We start from the raw sequence: 18,449 nt of genomic DNA, 5'->3' as shown, positions 1-18,449 counted from the left end.
GAAGCAGCCGTTACCTACAGTCCTGTTATGGGCTTATAAACATATACTGTACTGACACATCACACTACCAGAATCTTGCTTACAGAATATGCTGGTGATTTCTCTGTGAGTTTATTATTTAGACTACTATAGTAGTAAGAGCACCCTTACACGGAGCCACTATGGTTCAGATATTCTCTCAGAAAAGTTGTTGAAGCGTACAGTCATTTGTTTGCTTTTACACACAGCAATAAGTGTTCATTAGTTGTTTGCTGAGATTGTTCATAGAGCGGATCTCCATGCAAATTTCTTCTAAAGTCATCCAAGTATGAATGAATCTGAATTTACACCAGACTACTTTTGATCGACTGTTTTTTTTGGTAAACTAAGATGTAATAACTAGCAACTAAACTTAGGGCCCACTTAGACGGGATGAAGGTCAGGCTGTTGCACGGGAGCTAGTATCACTGGCTCGCTAACAGAGCGGACGGCAGGGTGGCGGGGAGGCTGCAGGAGATTTCTCTCCTCGCACTCCCCCGCCCCTATCTATTGACTTAACATAGCAGCTGTTCAGTATTGAACAGACGCTATTTACACTGAACGATGAGTGACCTTTCTAACTATGACGATAAAAAGGTGATAGGAGAGTCGGTGGGGTCGCAGCTGCAGAGCAATGTCTGACAGTTTAAGAGATTATGATTTAAGTCTGTACAGCTCCGATGTTGGAAGACGTCCATCGGTGTTCTCTTACTGTATATTGCCAGCCTCTCTGCTGTCGGAGCCTATCCAACGTGTCCCCTCATGCAGTACTGGCTTTAGCCTAGTTTTCCTAGGAAAACTAGGATACAAAATGGATTGAAAAGGGTTCAGACTGCATTCGTATGGGCTACAAAACATCGGTCATGTGAAAGAACCCAGTGGAAACCATGATTTTGTAGCCCGTGCAGATGCAGCCTTAAGTTTATTTCTTACTATATTGTTATCCCCTGAAGGAGCTTGAACAATAGATTGTTGTTTGGCAATCCAATGCATGACTTGTCACAGCCCCTGCCACTCGACTCTGAGGACCCTTTTACATGAACCAATAAATCATTTAGATTCCTGCATCCAATGGGAATTTAAACGATTATGGTACAGCGTAAATACATGCCCCACTGAACGACGAACTAGAATTTGTTCGCTCCTCATTCATAGTTCAGTTCATGCATGCAGAAAACTGGACGACAGATCGGCCCACCTAAACAGGCAGCTGTTCACTTCTGCATGACTGCCTGCTTACTGTGAATGGTAACGATCCCCAGCCCGCCCCACCTCCATTCCCTAGCAATGATCATTCTTACGTAAAACTATAGGAAGGATTATCGCTTTGACAACCTGTCAGGCATCTGCGTCTGACAGGTCGTCGCATGCAAAAGGGCGCTTAGACTAATGACTTGTTCGATACTTGATACCTTGCGCAAAGATATACATTATGTAATATTCTTTGTTTTCTCTTAAAGGCTTGAAACAGTATCTGTGTTTTACAATGAGTCAGTCTTGAGAAATAGCAATTAAAGTACAGTTGATCTATCAAATTACATATTTAAAAGGAATCAAAACTAAATGGGGCTCCCTTAAAAATGTTGAAGATGGGTGCTAGTTGGCTGGACTCCAGGGGGAGCCCAGGGTGGCAGTACTAATGTGGTTCACTGATGGAAGTGCAGGGCAACCCGCCGAATTATCATGGCATCATTAATAGGTTGCTGGTCTGCATGGTGAGCTACATGTATCAGAATGATCTGGCACTTTGTATCCACTATGTGTGGGAGTATACGCCAAGCAGCCACCCCCTCTATATCAAGAGGCAGTGTGAGTGGCTGTCTCATCGGTGTCCTGCACAGGTGTAATTCACTCCCTCATTTGGTAGTCAGCTACCTGCATGGTGAGAGGATGCATCTATATGCACTCCTTACTCAGTAAGTAATGACCATTTTCTGTGATTGTTTTTAATTTTCTATATTTCCCCTTCTGTGATGTATTAGTTGGCTGGACGGATCAGCATATGCATCTAATACTGGGTGGTCTTGGCCCAAAATGTCATATAATGTAATCTCCACACGTAATTGTCAGTCCTCATAAAACCTGCTTTGTTCTCCTCGTCTTCTCCTTTCATACTTGTCTTTGCAATGTCTCCTGTGCATCGCCTATATTCTGAAACTCACTGCCCCAAATGATTAGACTCTTCTCCACCTTTGAAGCCTTCAAAAGAAACCTGAAACCCCCCTCTTCAGAAAAGTGGTATAAGACATGAAAGCTGAGTTGTGATTGGTTGCTACTGGCGATAAAAATTACAGGGAAAGTCGATGAGTTTTCGATTTTTAATTACGCCAGTATTCATCGCCCGGTGCTGAAGAACGCTTATAAAAAATTTCACTCAAATCGGACCAGAACTGTGGATTTGTATACGAGACAAACTAACTGATTTTGCATTTTATGTATAAGATTTTATCTTAGAAAACCCATTTAAGCAACAATCTAGGCCACACCCCTAACGGGTTAAAGGGGTACCCCCATTTCAGCACTGAAATGAGAAACCCTCAACCACCCCGTGGACACAGCCGAATACATCGGCCTTCTGCTGTTTCCGTAACTTCTACTGAAGTGAATAGCAGTTATGGAAACCGCTTAGCACAGAGCGCTACCCTGTTTCCATAACACAGGAGTTACACAAACAGAATAATGAGTTATGCCACTTTCAAGGAAAGTGATGGAAACAGCGTCTGACACAGCTGTTTCCATGAGATGGTGAAGAATGCAGCGGCTGGCCTTTAATAGTGTATGCGACTGCTGGACAGTCCATCCGCTGGAGGAGGAGTCATATACAGCTAGAATGAAAAGCACCTATTCCCGTTACCGAGACTGTACATTGAGGCAGAGTCTCTATCTAGTGGCCACTGTGGAGAATGACAGCTGCACAATGCCAGATATGTGGCAATGTTACATCCAAAAGAACTGGATGACATGATTATTTTTGCTATGGACAGCCCTTCACAGACTAGACTAATCTATTAAAATCCAATTTTATTTGGTATTCTTTAAAAACATATAGCACAATGAGGGCACACCTGACGGAGAACAACACAAAACAAAAAACTATGTGTAGCGAATAGAGATGAGCGAGTATACTCGCTAAAGGCAATTGCTCGAGCGAGCATTGCCTTTAGCGAGTATCTCGCCCGCTCGAGACGGAAGGTTCGGGTGCCTGGCACGGGGGAGCGGTGAGTAGCGGCTGTCAGCAGGAGGGAGCAGGGGTGGGGGGGAGAGGGAGAGAGAGATCTCCCCTCCCTTCCGCTCCGCACTCCCCCGCAGCTCCGTGCCCACTGCCGGCACCCGAACCTTCCGTCTCGAGCAGGGGAGATACTCGCTAAAGGCAATGCTCACTCGAGCAATTGCCTTTAGCGAGTATACTCGCTCATCTATAGTAGCAAACTGAGCATGTCGGTCATCACACTAGAATTGAGGTGTCTTACGGATAGCAGAAAAGACACCAGCAGTATAACTGTATAGTGAGCCAAGGATTTGGCCCAGCTACCTATCTAGTGTGCATTCTTTATTCGAACCAAAAATTAGATGATCGCTTTGGCAGAGAGCAATTAAAGTACGTATCTCCGTAAAGCACGATCTAAGATATGGAGGCACAATTGATCACAGGTTATTGTTGGATTGCAGCCCCTCTCAGTTTCGTGATTTGTGTGCCTATTCCAATTTCAACGCGTTCCCCCGTGAATAACACGGATCATCAGGAAGTGTTAAGCGTGAAATGTCTCTGTATGCTCCATGACTGGTACTCAGTTACAAGGCACATATATCCGTCACGCTAGTCTTATATGGTAAGGTGAATACAATCACCATGAGCAGGCCTATTAGTCACTACTTGCTATACTTTGAGTGATTTGCTAATGGAGGACTCCCAATTTGTCTCATTCCATCTGCTCATGCTAGCTAAGTCGGCCCGATTTGCCTATCTGAGAAAAATAACCCCCTAGAAAGTTCCATTCAAAGGATAAGGAAGTAAAATAAAAAATTACTCATAGCCCTGATGGTGGACTAGAATATTCATTGATGAATAGCTAAGCCCTGCCTGTAATTGGTTGAGCGCTCAGCCAATCATCACAGCCCTATCAGGAGGTGGAGATTTTAAAATTCCCACCTGCTGAAAGAGCTTCACAGCAGTGCAGGGGAGCTAACCGGAGGACGCGGCGGAGAGGTGAGTATATAATTTCTTCTTTTTTCACCAGCTAGGGATGATTTTCAGGGTAGGGTTTATATTTCAAGCCCTTACCCAAAAATCATGCTGCAGGGGTTGCCTAAAACCAACTGCTTTCAATGGGGCCAGCAGCAGCAGCAATGGAATAGCATCCTGGACTTATGGCACAGCTATTACAGCTGTGGCAGAGGATTCCTTCATCCATGTGGTCCCGGCAGGGATAAAGGAAACTCCTGCAACAGTTGTGACAGCTGTGGCAGAAGTCTGTGATATACTCCCTATGTTTTCAATGGGTCTAGCGCTGCTGCCGCTGGCCCCATTGGAATCACTGAGCGATATCGCAGATTTCTTCTCTGTGATGCGAAGCTCTACTGAAAAATCGCAAATGATTATGAAACCATTGAAAATCATTGGTTTCATAATCATCGCTGTCGCTTCGTAGGGAAAAATATTGCTAGTGGGTGTCCACCCTAAAGAAGACAAAAACTATGATAACTGCAAAAAAATGGACAAATTCAAATCGACAACAAGGCCATAGAATGCATGCGAGACTTCATCTTCCTTGGTTTGCAGGATGTAGAATCTATGCCAGAGATAAAACGTAGGATAACATTGGGGCGAAGCGCGATGCTAAACATGGACCAAGTCTGTAAAAGTAGGGAAATCGGTATAGCAACTAAAAGCAGGATTGTGCAAACCACCGTTTTCCCCATAGCCATGTATGAATGTGAAAGTTGGACTGCAAAAAAAGCTGATAGAAGGAGGATTGATGCGTTTCAGCTGTGGTGCTGGTGAAAGCTGCTGCGTATGCCCTGGACGGCGAGAGTAACAAATAGAGAAGTCTTGAATTGTATAAGACCTGATATATCACTGGAGGGTAAGATGATCGGGCTCAGACTCACGGATTTTGGCCATGTAATGCGAGCAGAGTTGCTAGAAAAATCTATAATGCTTGGACAGATCAGCGGTAAAAGAAGACCTGACTGCCAAAGACACGATGGCTGATACTGTCAGAGCTGATACTGGCATGGATATCACACAACTGAAGCAGTGCAAAACCGAAAAACATGGCAGGAGCTCGCCTTTAGGGTCACCAAGGGTTGTGAACGACTAAATGGCTAACAACAACAACAGGTCCTCCACGCGGCACTGGCACTAAGCAGCTTCTCTTGCACAGTGATTGATAGTCAGGAGGGGAAATCAAGAATTAAAAACAATCACAGAAAAATGGCCGTTACTTACTGACTGAGGAGTGCATATAGATGCATCCTCCTCTCACCATGCAGGTAGCTGACTACCAAATGGAGGAGCCAATAACACCTGTGCGGGACACCGATAAGACAACCACTCACACTGCCTCCTGATAATGAGGGGGGTGGCTGCTTGGTGTAAACTCCCACACATAGTGGATACAGGGTGCCAGACCATTCTGATATATGCAGTTCACCATGCAGACCAGCAACCTATTAATGACGCCATGATAATTCGGCGGGTTGCCCTGCATATCCATCAGTGAACCACATTGGTACTGCCACCCTGGGCTCCCCCTGGAGTCTTAATGCCACACTGCATGTGAATGATAGATAATAAATGCAAGGCATTGGTTGGATGTTGGCCAAGATACATGAGCCCACTAACCACTTCACGGTTCATTGCGTTGTAGTGGGTCCCTACAACATTTATATCACCAAGCATCCACCCCCCTCATTATCAAGAGGCAGTGTGAGTGGTTGTTTCATCGGTGTCTTGCACAGGTGTTATATGCTCCTCCATTTGGTAGTCAGCTACCTGCATGGTGAGAGGAGGATGCAGCTATATGCACTCCTCAGTCAGTAAGTAACGGCCATTTTTCTGTGATTGTAATTGATAGTCAGAACTCCCTACCCTGACCCTGCTAGTCTCCTCTCCAACATCCTGAGTGGAGGAAACAACATCGAAGTGCAGTCAAGCAGCCTTAGCATGGCAAGGGGGCCTCTGGACCCCCCAGGCTTTGGGGTTGCAATTTTAACCCCTATAGTTACGCCAGTTTTCACATACTTTTTCTCCCTGCACTTGGATATTTATTCAATGAGCCCAATAAAAGACATTAATGGTATAACTCTGTGTTATTAGTTTAGTTGTGGCAGGGCCCCGTGTATTGTGCCATAAAGCGGCTATTACACAACAGCGCTTTTGCTTTTCTGTATTAAAAAAACACACTAAAACGCACTTTGTAAAACATATGTAAAAACACATAAATTTTTCAAAAACGCATTTCGGTTTTGCAATTTTCATCACTGAGAATAATTAACATTGATTAAAAATGCAAAACTCATTTGTGTCTTTCAATTAAAATGCATTTTTTGGTTCAATTTTTAAAGCAGACCAAAATGCTGCCATTTAATAGCAGCCTAACTGTGATTCAGATAAGAATCAATGTAGAAATCCAGATGATTCCAAAGGATTTGCTTACTTTTACTTGCAACTGTAAGGGCTAAACAGTTATCAGCCTCCAGTCAGTGCCTGTCTCCTGTTCTTGTTACTAGATTAATATTCTGTTAGGTGAGGGACCAACTCCTGGACCTTCACCAATCCTGAGAACAAAGGACCAGAGGCCTCATTGGCATATCTACTTCAGAGTGGCGCTCATGGCCACCCACTGTGCAGTGTAGCTGGCATTTGTTGGAGCAATGTTGCTGATATTTCAATGCATTGCAGCTGGCACATAGTTATGGGGCATGTGTAGCTGGCGCTGTATTATTGGCCATCTGATGTTGGCATTTTTGATAAGCATATTAGTGTGGGACCATCAGTGATATGTGGCTTGTTCTGTTCAGCAGGAACTTTGAGAACACGCAGAAAGGAGCCATGTGAAGTTTGTTCTGTGGGGTGCTGCTCTAACTTTATCATTATAGGAGATCGTTGGTTATAATTTGATTTCAGAGTGTTGTGTAGTATACAGCAGATACAATTATCATCTAGATTTGTTGACGGAGACAGTTAAGACTTTGTAATCTCTGGATTTGTACCAACAAAGTCAATGCCTAATGTGTTCAATTTATCAAGCCTCTGTCAGTCTGTGTTTTGTGTACACATTGCTCTAGAAGTGTGCCTGGATACAGCAACCAGTCTATCTCTATAAAATAGAACTGCTATGCAAACTCCACTAGGCACACTAAAACAAATAATCATATTTACTAGGGACTTTCACTCGTAATCTGACATTTGTTTCCTAAAACGTATCACTTAGGACCACACAGATGCAGCATGGATTATGGGTAAAACTTTATGCCCAAGTACGACAACACCAAGAGTTCTTTTCTTAAAGGAGCACCAAACTAAAATGTTATGATAAGAGTTACTAATATAATTAGCACATAAATTGATCAGCTAGAATATTAAAACCACATGCCATAATATTGTGCTCACAAAACAACTCTAACTTGTCACAAGATAGTATCCACAAGACCTCTGAAGTCGTCTTGTGGCATCAAGAAGTTATCAGCAGATATTTTAGGTTCTCAGTTGCAAAGAGGGACCACCATGGATTGGATATGCATCAATAAGCCTTGTGCACCAATGTCTATGCCACTAGTTTACCAGTTGTCCTTCCTTGGACCACTTTTGGTACAAACCGTCCTTTCCATAGTAAAAAAAAAAAACACCCCACAACACTTGCCTTTGAGATGCTCTTAATCAGTTGTCTAAACCATCATAATTTAACCCTGGTCAAAGTTGGTCAGATCTGTATATGCTTACCAATTTTTGCTGAACTGACTGTTCACATAAACGTACTTAGACTTAAGTCCTCCCACATGTTTTGGCACATCTGGTAACAAAATAATGCCATCTTTGGTTTTCAAAGGCAGCATTTTCTACCTCATCCCAGTACAGAACTTGCCAACGAATATATGTTGCCAGGTGTTCTTTTGCCTTCCCCACTGACTCTTGCCATTTTTTGGATTCCATGATTCTTGCCAGCCTGGTCTCTGGGAGGTGTAGAATGTGTCCAGCAAAACAGAATTGCCCGTTGGTGATTTAGGAATGGTGTGGACGCATAGCAGACCGAGGAAAATGTCTTCATTGGTAACTCAATCATACTAAGCGTCGAAGGCATTGCTGTTGAAAAACATCAAGTTGCCGGTTGATACGTATGGTCACTTTCCATGTTTCAGATGCATATAGTGCAGTTGGCATCACAATAATGTTCAAAAGTCGCATCTTCATTTGTAATGAGAGGAAGGCAGTAGCCCATACAGGATGTAGATGTTGGAAAGTCCCCCATACCTTCTCGATACGACACTGGACATCATGTTCGGCAACCCTGTAATTGGTGATTCTACTGCCTAAGTAGACAAATGGTTGGCCTCTTGCAACCACTGTTGTTGGTTCACCGTGATTATGTGAGTTGGATAATGCCTCAATCTGTGTCTTCTCACAGTTAATCGGTAAAACAATCATCGCTGGTTCTTGTTCCAGAGCTGATACTGTTTGGTGGAGTTGGGAACAATGGTGCGAGGAGAGCTATATCATTCGCAAAGTCCAAGTCACTAAACTGTTGTAGTGGGTTATGTCTCACAATGCCAACTCTATTTGGTCAAATTGCTTGTTTCATGACGTGTTCACGCACTAGGTGGAAAAGCAACAGAGGATACAATCTTGTCAGAGAACATAGCTCCTGTATTGTTTTGAAAGCAGCAATTAAGAGTTGGAGTACAGTGCACCACAAATGTTAATATGCAAATAAGAAAGATGGAAAAAGACTTCTGCAGCCTTATTTATTGGATGGCAGTATTCCATCAAATCAATGCTTGACCCTTTATACAGGTCTGTAGAGCAATAATTGGGAATTGAGGATCGGGCCAGAATGCATACACAGATGGCTGTTTCAGGGTTTTTGTCCATCCTCAGTGTGCAGTAGGATCCTGGCTTGACTAGTGAGATGCCTGTGATGTTGGTCGGGAGGGGTAACATCTCTACTTAGGGAGAGCACCAAGAACGTGAGTGAGAAGATTTATAAGGCCATCCATGCTCCTCTCGGTAATATGCAAATAAGGAAGATGGAACAATACCTCTGCAGCACCACCCATTGGATGTCAGCATTCCTTCAAATCAAACTCTTCAAAGGGTCTGTAGAGCAATAATTGGGGAGAAAAACCCAGAAACAGCTGTCTGTGTATGAATTCTGGCTCGGTTTTCAATTCCCAATCATTGCTCTACAGACCAGGGTTAAGCATTAATTTGAGGGAATGCTGCCATCCAATAGGTGGTGCTGCAGAGGTATTGTTCCATCTTCCTTATTTGCATATTACCCAGAAGAGCATGGATGGCCTTCTTAGTGCTCTCCTAAGGAGAGAGGTTACCCCTCCCAACAAATGTTAAAGGGATTTTTCCAGTGAGGATACTATTGATCATCAGGATAGGTCATCAAGAGTTGATTGGCCGGAGTCCGTCGCTCGGGACTCCGACCGATCAGCTGAGTGGCTGCATGCTGTCAGCGCCGCAATAACACAGAGGTCAGAGCGAAGGCCTCAATAGGAGCCATGCCTGCAGTTACAAGAGCCAGCCACTATATGACAGGTCGGCGCGAAGACTTCCGCTCCAAATACACAGGATTGGTGTGGAAGCCTCTGTGCCGACCCCCTTATAGTGGTAGGCGCTTGTAACTGCAGGCATGGCTTCCATTGACATGTGCCTTTGCCATTAGATAATGTTATTCACTTCACTTATCAATGGTTTTTTGATAAGGCTAATATGTATTTTTTCTCAAGATTCCCCTTGCTGGAGATCTGTGGGATAAAGTATCATAAGGGCAAACATTTTTTTCTGGACTTTCAATCAACAATCCCATTGATGAATACTACCATCAGATTCTCCCTATCCTCTATGGACAATCATTTTTGCTACTTATGGTTTTCCTGCTGCTGAGCACCCTACAGTAAGTATTTAACAGCAGTACCCCGGCAGAGGAAATTGAACAGTACACAGTGGCCATTGCAATCAATATGATGTGCATCCTAGCCCCCCAGAGGTGGAAGTGCACTTTATCTCATCTACTGATCTTCACTCACACTGATAGACCCTGATTGCAGAACTTCCATTCTATTAGCTTAGATATCCCTAAGAGTGCTGTCACCGGGGCATTAGGTTTTCTTCATGCTTTTTAATGCAGTTTTTAAAACCAAAACCAGAAATGCTGATAAATAACACAATATAGTTGTCTAAAACTACATGAACAGTATCTGATACCCCTTATACCCCTAAGGCCCAATATTTTCAGTATTTTCTATCATTAGAATAAGTAGTAAATGTAGCATTCCTGATGTAGTAGCAGATTAGTTCAGTGTTGAAAAGTGTAGAGTATTTGCTAATATGAACAGTTACTAGCTAGTGATTTTTAGCTGCAGTATATAGGGCTCAATAGAATAGACAGCAGTTTAACACTATGTGGAGCTCAAGCAGTACCATCCTGCATAACAGTGGTCCCATGTAGAGGGAGTACCTTGGGGTTACACATGCTCACTTATATTATTACAGGCGTGTTATTCTAAGGCCGGCTTCAGACGAGCATATTCGTGCGCCCAATACGTAACGGGATGTTCAATACGCTATGCAATTCAGTGAGAAGAAGAACGCATCTGCAACTTTTTAGACTAAATAGCTATTTAAATTGGGGCATATTCATGCAAATGAACCTGCCCTGTGAGCGCAAAAAGTACAGTAAAATACACTGATACGCACTCAAAAAAGACTAAAAAACACATATCCCTGAGTGAAGGCGCCCTTCGGGTGCCTACCCACTACAGTTCTTTTTCACTGCGAATTTCGTTTTTTTTCCCTCCAGGTGTCTATGGGACTTGTTAATGTTAAAATCGCATTGCGCAAAATCACGATTTTGTGATTTTTGCTGCGATGCGTTTTTAACATTAGAAAGTCCCATAGACACTTGGGGAAAAAAAGAGCAGCAAATTTTCAAACGGTAGTGGGTAGTTACCCTTAGGCTGCTTTTCACTCAACCGAGAACATCGCGCAAAACATGTTTGTTGTGAGACGCATGAATATGAACCAGATTTTGAATTGCGTCATATTCACAAGCGATTGTTTTCAATGAGACGTGAAAACACATTGCACGGTGTGTGATGTGCATGCAAGTGTGATGCGAGGTTTCCCATTGAAAGCAATGGGAAACACTTGCTGATACTCCGACGTGGCTTAAAGCCGCAGCGAAGGATCACAACCTCACAGAAGGGATGAGAGGGGCTTTGGTGATGCGCTGTTGCATCACACGTGCACAAGTGCGATATTGGGCTTAGTTTCACGGCCCAATATTACGCTTGGCCGTATGTAAGTAGTCTTAGGGTACTTTCACACTAAATATAATCACTGTGGGTATTCTGCAATAGGAAACTTTTATGCTGGAAAACTGCGTTAGCTTAGAATCGGCAGCATTTTTCCAAACCACTGAACATGGAAAATTTCCACAGCATGTGAAGTAGATTTTAGAAACTGTATCCACATGGCTTATACTATAAATGCTATACTATACTATAAATTTCCATAGCAATTCCGAGAGCGGACATTCCACACCATTTTTGCCATGTGTGAGGATGGCCTAAAAATTTTTATATTCAGATGATTTTTGTACTACACTACTCAAATGTAGAGATATTGATACTAGAGATGAGTGAGCACCCAAATGCTCGGGTCCGCGTTATTCCAGTCGAGCTTTTCGTAAAATTCGAGAGCTCTACTCGAGTAACGAACCCCATTGACTACAATGGGAGACTCAAGCATTTTTGTATGTGGGACACCGGGTCCCAAGCTTTTTTTTCTTCTTCTCTCTCTTGCCAATGGTGCGCGCTGCGGTGGGGAGGGGCCAAAACAGGTACGTCACAGTGGGGAGGAGCCAAAAGCTGGGGCAGGGTTGAACACGATTTGATGCTCGTTCGAGTAACGAGCACCATCGAGTACGCTAATACTCGAACAAGCATCAAGCTCGGCAGAGTATGTTCGCTCAACTCTACTTGATACTAAAAATGATATTGATACTAAAAATGGATATTTCAATAAATGATGTGTCCTTTGATACCAGAAAAATCTGAGAGTAATGTAATGGGAGTAAGGCTGCCTGTCCACGGGCATTGCGATATCTCATGGTGGATCTCCGCCGCGGGAGCCGTCGCCCGGGAGCAGGAGCCAGCAGATGGATCTCCGCGGAGAATCGCGGCAATTCGCAGCATGCTGCGATATGCTACCAGTGAGCGGAGAATCAGTATGATTCTCCACTCATGGACAGGGGGGCTGCCCTTTCCATAGCAACGCTATGGAAAGTGTGCACTACGTTCCCTGCGGCCGGATTATCGCCGCGGGGAACGCAATGCAAAAACGCCCGTGGACAGGCAGCCTTAACGTTATATAACCCTCCAGACATCAACTGCATATAGAATAGCAGCTGCTTCAGAAATTATGTAATTGGTCCCCGTACATTGATTATGCAGAGGCCAGATAAGAATATTACTACTTGTATTCATTTGCATGTCTAAGTACTGAAACCTGAGCCAACTACCTTCTTCTCTAGAGGCAGGACCGTGCCTGGAGCAACCTGACCTGCAAACATACACAGTGCTGAGAACAGTAGCACAAGGGAGGAGAGGGGAGGCTCCTAGTAATAACTCTTAGAGGGGCTCTGATATTCACAACTGACTCAGCACATCCCCCTGCGGCTAAGTGACCTCTGTTGCCATCAATGCAATTGCACTAGGATGACAAACAAGTTTTTCCAACTGGACTTTAAAACCTTGTTTCAGGAAATGAAGCTGAGACCCAGTTCTGCCCTGGGCAGAATAGAGACATACAATACCCCCAGGTAAGAGGAGTAAAACTAAAAGTTTTTTTGGGTAGGGAAGTTGTACTGAGAGATTAGCAATGTGTAACAGTTGTTTACTGTTGCTATGGCAATGGAATGTTGCAGCATGCTAAATGTAATGATGCTGTGCCTGGTTACAATGTAGTTACACAGGCTAATGATCTACCAGGATATTTTCTATATACTGTAAACGTGATAAAATGTTTCTGTGTGATTTAAAGTATGTGAAGGGATTTTAATTCACAGAGAAGTTAATGGGACATTTCACACGGGACGGAATTACGCCGCGGGACACAGTCAAATCCGCAGCTGCTGAATTCCACACCAAAATCTGCAGGTCTAACAGTGGATTTTAAAGTGGAATTGCAGGCAAGTTTTAATCAATTTTCAATTCTGCCTTAAAATCCACTGATGGTCTGACCCATGTGAAAGGTCCCTTAAGGTACCAAAGTAATAAGAAGTGTAGGTTCTGGGGAACAAACATTTTTAACAATTTTGTGTAATATCAGAGATTCTGTATTGTGATAAATGTCATCACTTTGTGATTTTGGGTGACAAGTGTGGCAGTCAACTTAATATCAAGGCTCTATCCGTTCTTTCATAAAATGGCCATACAAGGTTTATAATGGGCTGACAGTAGTCTGAGTGATTGCCCATGCAAACATGGAAACGACTGCCTGTTTATTCTGAATGGAGATGGGCTGCTAGAAGAGATCTACAGTACCATTCAGTGAGCAATTATTACTTCAGTGTAAAGCACAGGAGCGGTAATCATTAGGATAGCTGTTGGGCACATAAGTGTCTGACAGTTGTCCCGTGTAAAGGTACCCTAAGATTACCAATGCACTGTATCTCCTCTCTGATTGGCTGGAGCTGCTCATATGATGAGCCATAGCCAAGCAGAGAGCAGTGTGTGTTAGCTAGATAAAAAATTCCTGCAGTCATCTTGGACAGCCAAAAATGAGGCCTCTAACTGGCGGATCAAAAGTGCAACAGAGAACAACTGCGGGTAATGAACCCAACTTCCCTCTTTTTCCAGGACAGAATTTTGTGCTGAAACGTGAAGGTTGTTTTAATGTCAGCTGCAGCCTCTGATTTTAGTGGCATCAGCCAATGTTCTAATACATGTGGAATGAAGTAAGGGTCCCCATCCACATTAGACTTTAGTCGTCAGATAACAATGGGTTTGCAAGACTTTCTACTATGTATGGGGGCTGTTCAACTTTCCCGCAACCCTCTACCAGATGTCGGGGAAAGATGGATCGGGAACGTTGAATTTCAATGTCTAATCATTCTGTTCCCTAGGAGATAAACTGGTTCCGGAGCTGTCTGGCTGCCGCATACCTCCTACAAATTTTCAGCCAAGATGAACATGAGTGTGTATGGGAAAGCCAGGACAAAAAGTTGTTGGATGAATGATTTTTCATCCAACTTTTGTTGAAGGTGTATGGGCTCTGTAACAATCATCCAACACCTGCTGTTTTTATGCTAGATCCCATGTTCGCCTAGGAGATAAGCAGAGCTAGATGTGTCTGGCAGAGGCTTATGTCCCGTTTAGACGAGACGACAGTAGTCTAAAAGACAGCACGAGCGCTTACTTCACCGCTAAGGTCGTTGACACTCATGCAGAGCGTTTAGACAGGCAGAGTTCACTCTTGGATGGCAGGCTTCTTGCTCAACGCTTCACCTTCTATGTGAAGCGGAGAACGTTTACATGTAGCGACAAGCCAGCGATGTTTCTTATACTGAGTTTCTAAATGAAATTACGGGAATGTGGACGCATACAGAGTATTTTCCTGCTTTATTGAAGAATGTGCTTAAAAATCAGGGTACACGGAGAACGCGTTTCGATTCTCAATGAATCTTGTTCACCTCTTATACTGAGTGAAAGTCAGCAATAACAAGAAGTGAACAAATAAGAAATGATTTTTTTTGCATTTACAAGGGATGATTATCGCTCAATTTTGTTTGTTTGAGCGATAATCGTCCTGTGTGAATGGCCCTTTAGGGTCCTTTTACATGGGATGATTGTTGAGTGCTTCAGTGCCCGATAGTCGTCCCAGCGATGGCACTGGCCGCTTGCCTCCACTCGCAATAAACAGGCAATCGTTCATAGGTTTGGACAGGCCAATCATCATTTGATTTTTATGGCTGCAGAAACTGATGAATGAATTATCGTTCATTATTCAGTCGCTGTGACATTTACATTGAATGGTTATCATTCAAATTCCCACGATTCAGCAAGAGTGTGAACAATTATTGTTCAGTGTAAAAGGCCCGTCCAACTATTAAAGTATATTTTTGGGTACAACTAATCTGTGCCTGTATATTTATGGGGGATTCAGGAGAGGTAACTGTTGGTTAAACAATTATGTAATGCATTTGGGTGGCTTTATTGTTTTACCTATGTAAAGTAAACTTGTAACTGCATTTCTGCATGCAAAACATAGAGAATAGAACCGATTGTTTTCAATGGGTTCGATCTCAAGAGCGTATTTTGCAAAAATACATGCTGAAAAAAAGGAAGAACTGCGCTTTCTGCTCTTTTCACAGCAAATCAACCTCAACAACCTTGTTCAAGCACAAATATGTTGCATTGAGGTGAGCGTATTTGTACATACGGTCGTGTGAAGCCGCCCTAAAGAAGGATAGCATTTCACCATGGCCATTCAATTGTTCCCACAGGAGATATACCACTGCTTGAGGGGTCTGACTTATTCCCTCATTTAAAAAAAAACATGCACACTCTGCTGAACCAAGTGTACATGAGTCTGATGGATTCAGAAATGTGAACCTTATAAAGCAAGATGCCCCTCTATGACCCAGAATGGAGAGCGGCTCAGTAACAGTGACTCCGACTCTGGTGGACCTTCTGCAGTCTTAGTGTTACAGGACAGCCAGGCTTGTTCTGTAGTACTAGATCTCCCCTGCAGCAAATAGTGAAATGTGCGGCTCCCAAGAACAGAAGTTGGGGAGATCAGCTATTTGCTCCAGGTCCTCTATTCTAGGAAGGCTTGTGCGAGTTGGCAAAACCCCTTTGTCAGTAATCACTGTAAGGAGCTAACCAGACTGTCTTTACCTACGGACAGAGTTCCGAAGTGTGTCCAAGCCTAATCGTGGGTCTCCGGACCCAAACTCAAACTCAAAGATCATGATGAAGGATCAGGATGCGCAACTCTAAATATCCTATTCTGAAAGTAGCATATTTGACTCTACTGCATGTATGAAATTGGTTGAAAAGATAAAAATCACACTTAAATCTGTGCCAACGCAGACCATTTGGTGATGCAACAAATCACTAAATAATACTACATGTGTAACTGTAATCCTTTCTGCCTCTTGCCCTTTAATAGCTCAGACACCATAATTGTTCATCCTATTCCAACAGCTGCTACAGACATGGTGAACCTCACATTCTCCTCTTCTAAAGTTCACTGTAATTATTGTTACACAGAGAACTCCAGATAGATTAGTCTTCTTTGTAAGCCTCTACCTTATAAAGCCGTGTGTTTTCTCACACTGTATAACAGAAAGTTTCACAATGTCTTCCACACCTATATACACCATTGCAGGAAGCATTGCCGCTAAGATTAGGCTATAGAGACATAGGTCCTTTACCATGCATAAAGCACAGACAAGGTCATATCCAAGAAGAATTGTATGGAATTACAATCTTCACCTCCACAGTAGGCCGATCTGTACAAAAACCATTATGGATTATGTTCAACCTCAACGCAGGTAATATATTTTTCTACATTTCCTTTAGTAAGCTGAAAAGTGAGAGCTTTTGTAAAATGTGTCTATAAATCAACATACAATATGCTTCTAGCACAAATGTGTAGTTATAAGGACCTAAAACACAGGCTGCATTGAGCTATATGGAGAGAATCTGGTTGTCATATGGCAGCCAATGGAGCATGTAGTGTATTGAGAAATGTGAACTAGGGCCATACAAAAATGTAGATGTAATTAGCACTTCTCTGTATTATGTTCCTATACAGTTGGCCCATAATAGAGAAGTTTTATGTGAATGAAGCCCAAAGGTCACATTGAACTGAAGGCACCCAGGATACAGCCCCTGCCATAGTGTAGCTTTAGGCTCTGCACCCATCTTATCCTTTCATGGGTAGCTGGGCACCTGTTTCTATTAAAAGTGCAATTGTCTCATGACAAGAGAACCTTATGTTTAAAGGGTTAATTTGAAAAGAATAACATAACCTTAACTAAGGAGGTTGTGTAAAATTCTGCAGTTTTAAAGCCCATTACAGATATGTTATAGATTCTCTAGCTTTCGCATTTCTACTTAATGGATGAGAATTCCTGGGGGAAATGAATTGTGACACTAATGAAGCCTGAGGTGTGAAGTGATCTCCTGACATTTATTAGTAGTGAAGAAAAGAAACCAACAAATCCCCAGTGACAATATCTGTTCTCTATCTTATCATAGAAGAGAACCTCTCCTTTTCTTATTTTAGAACACTAGATATGATAGAAACCTAAAAGTGTCCATGGCTGAATTGCTGACCTTCACCCAGAACAACTATTTTTGCTCCTCTAACTCTTTATCTAAACACCTTGACCAAGGCAGAGTAGTTTGTTGGTTGCTTCCCAGTACCTGGGGCACACACCCCATTATTCCCACTCTGCCTGTGTAACCTACAAGAGAGGACACAGTGATTGCGTACGGTGTTCCATGGGCAATTACATCAAGACCAGAAAGGCAAAGCAGTGTTGTTGGCACAGTGTTGCAGCATACGTATTTGCAGAGAGAAAGTAAACATAACATAGAAGGAGGTGTCAGAGATTACCCAACAAGCAGCCTGAGAGGGATACTGGAATCATTAGAGGAGCAGAGATGGTCTCGGTTTAGTGTTTCAAGTGGAGCACTCCACAAATGTCTCCGCTAACCCAGCAAACATCTGGAGTTACCTGGAATGAATAAAGGAACTTGAACCCAAGAGGTACAGTAGGTACACAACTAAGCAGCTTAGAGGAGCCACACAGACTGAAAAGGGCACCTGGTGTAAAGCGACTCTGATAACAGTCAGAAGTAAAGGTTTTATGGTCCTCACAATATCACTGAAAAGGCACTAAATAGACCATTGAGAACATTTCAATTGTAGTTTCACTGTTTTGCATCAGAGATACTATTATCATATGGAGACATATTACTTGGTTATGTAATGTGTATTGGTGCCTCCTGACTTTTCTTTGATAGATAATGTTGGAGGAAAAAAGTTGGCACATTGAATATCAATGTCTGATCCTTTTGATCCTCCTCAATATAAGCCATTGTCAGGCTGCAGTTTTCCTCCCTCTTTTCGTGGAAAAAACATGAATGCTCGGCTGAATCGAGTGTTTTTGTGTATGGGGGAGTCC

The 18,449-nt window shown here is 43.0% G+C and overlaps 1 protein-coding gene across 1 annotated transcript in view; it reads left to right on the top strand.

The window, feature by feature from the left end:
* Window positions 1-12,839: 12,839 nt before the first annotated feature.
* LOC136612785 (cilia- and flagella-associated protein 337-like) overlaps window positions 12,840-18,449 on the top strand; it is a 156,078-nt gene continuing 150,468 nt past the window's right edge. Inside the window, exon 1 of the mRNA XM_066593457.1 lies at window positions 12,840-13,070. Coding sequence (XP_066449554.1) covers window positions 12,967-13,070 — 104 coding nt within the window. The 5' untranslated portion in view covers window positions 12,840-12,966. The remainder of the gene's footprint in view (window positions 13,071-18,449) is intronic.

The sequence above is a fragment of the Eleutherodactylus coqui genome, chromosome 1 (genome assembly GCF_035609145.1).
Source record: "Eleutherodactylus coqui strain aEleCoq1 chromosome 1, aEleCoq1.hap1, whole genome shotgun sequence".
In the NCBI taxonomy this organism is placed as follows: Eukaryota; Metazoa; Chordata; class Amphibia; order Anura; family Eleutherodactylidae; genus Eleutherodactylus; species Eleutherodactylus coqui.
The sequence above is the reverse complement of the archived record's forward strand: the minus strand, read 5'-3'. Positions and strand labels throughout refer to the sequence as shown.